Source organism: Bison bison, unplaced genomic scaffold (assembly GCF_000754665.1).
Source record: "Bison bison bison isolate TAMUID 2011002044 unplaced genomic scaffold, Bison_UMD1.0 scf7180017849949, whole genome shotgun sequence".
NCBI classification, from domain to species: Eukaryota; Metazoa; Chordata; class Mammalia; order Artiodactyla; family Bovidae; genus Bison; species Bison bison.
Genome location: NW_011480522.1, coordinates 1 through 1,695, shown reverse-complemented (window position 1 = coordinate 1,695; position 1,695 = coordinate 1). Strand labels below are relative to the sequence as shown.

At 35.9% G+C, this 1,695-nt stretch overlaps 1 protein-coding gene across 1 annotated transcript; it reads left to right on the top strand.

The window, feature by feature from the left end:
- Window positions 1–4: 4 nt before the first annotated feature.
- Window positions 5–658, top strand: LOC104994638 (olfactory receptor 51L1-like). The gene has a single exon (XM_010848285.1). The coding sequence runs from the start codon at window positions 5–7 to the stop codon at window positions 656–658; it is 654 nt and encodes a 217-aa protein (XP_010846587.1).
- The last annotated feature ends 1,037 nt before the right edge of the window (window positions 659–1,695 follow it).

Here is a 1,695-nt window from a genome sequence, read left to right as displayed (position 1 = left end):
CCAAATGTTTTTCATTCACACTTTCTCCTTCACTGAATCATCTGTGCTCTTGGCCATGGCCCTTGACCGGTATGTGGCCATCTGCCACCCACTAAGATATGCCACCATTCTCACTCCTACACTTATCACTAAAATTGGAATTGTAGCCCTGCTTAGAAGTGCCTTTGCCATGATTCCACTTCTAGCCCGGCTGGCTTTCTTTCCCTTCTGCCACTCTCACGTCCTTTCTCATTCTTACTGTCTACATCAGGACATGATCCGCCTTGCTTGTGCTGACACTAAGTTTAATGTTATTTATGGGTTAGTTCTGATCACTTTGCTGTGGGGAATGGACTCTCTGGGTATTTTTGTGTCTTATGTTTTCATCCTTCACTCAGTATTAAAAATTTCATCTCAGGAGGGGAGATTTAAGGCCCTCAACACATGTGCATCCCACATCTGTGCTGTACTTATTCTTTATGTGCCTATGATTGGGCTCTCTATTGTCCATCGTTTTGCTAAACACTCATCCCCCCTCATCCACATCTTCATGGCTCATATCTACCTGCTAGTTCCACCTGTGCTCAACCCAGTCATCTATAGTGTGAAGACCAAGAAGATCCGCCAAGGAATTCTCCACCTGCTTTTCCCCCTAAGAATCAGTTCTTCTGTGATGTAGACATGTCCTCAAGTCAATGATTGCATCAACCTTAAGTGTGAAAATACATAGTGAATGTCTGCACTCCATGTTGGCACCAGAGTTACCAATAAAAGATTACTTTATAAAGAGAAATAGAACTGACCGTTGATCTAAAGGAGAGAATTGATGTCCACTGGAATTATAAAGCCTGACTTGGCATGTGCTTCATAAACCTCCTTTAAGTATGAAATTGTTGGAGTGAAGTTTTGGAAATCATTTCCATCTGTTGTCTCTCATTTCTAATCCTAACCATGATTCAAGGTTACCCATCCATGACATTTTCCCTGAGTAGTCTAAATCTTTTTTTTTTTTTGCTTCTTGACATACTGTATTTGCCCACAATTATTATATTACCTTTCTCATAAGTGTGTTTATAAATCTGCTGAAGTTTCCTATATTAAAGATTGAAAAAATCATATGTTGATATAAGAGCTTATTACAGCTCACAGCATTTTATCTATCTTCATGGTGCATTAGTAGCGTATTTTAAAATTTTATACACATGTTCAGTCTTTTCTGAGGAAATTTAGTTTCACCAGGAATAGAAACAGTCAACCTTCATAGTCTGTTTGTTTTTACTTAATTTTCAGAAATAATTTTAATCTTTCAGAAAGCTGCAACTCAGAACCTTTTGAAATCCCTGAGATAATGTCTTGTGAAGTCAGGGTTTATAATCCATTGGATTAAATGTATCTAAGAACAATTTAGGATATAATATTCAAATGTAAAAATTCTAAGTCACTAAGGTATAACCACTTACATTTCTGATAGCAAGAAACAAAATATAAAGCTTTTTATCCAGGACTCTTAGCATACAAACTCTTTTCATATAACTCAAATGATCTAGTTTCATGTATGCATAGAGTTGTATAAAAAACTGATACTTCTCATTGAAATTTCTTAATTCACATGTCTACACTTTTTCAAAGACAAGTAAATTAAGCAGGAAAAAAAGATTTAAGAATGCTTTATAACTTTCAGTATGTATATTGGTTTTAATAATAAGTAATATGTTT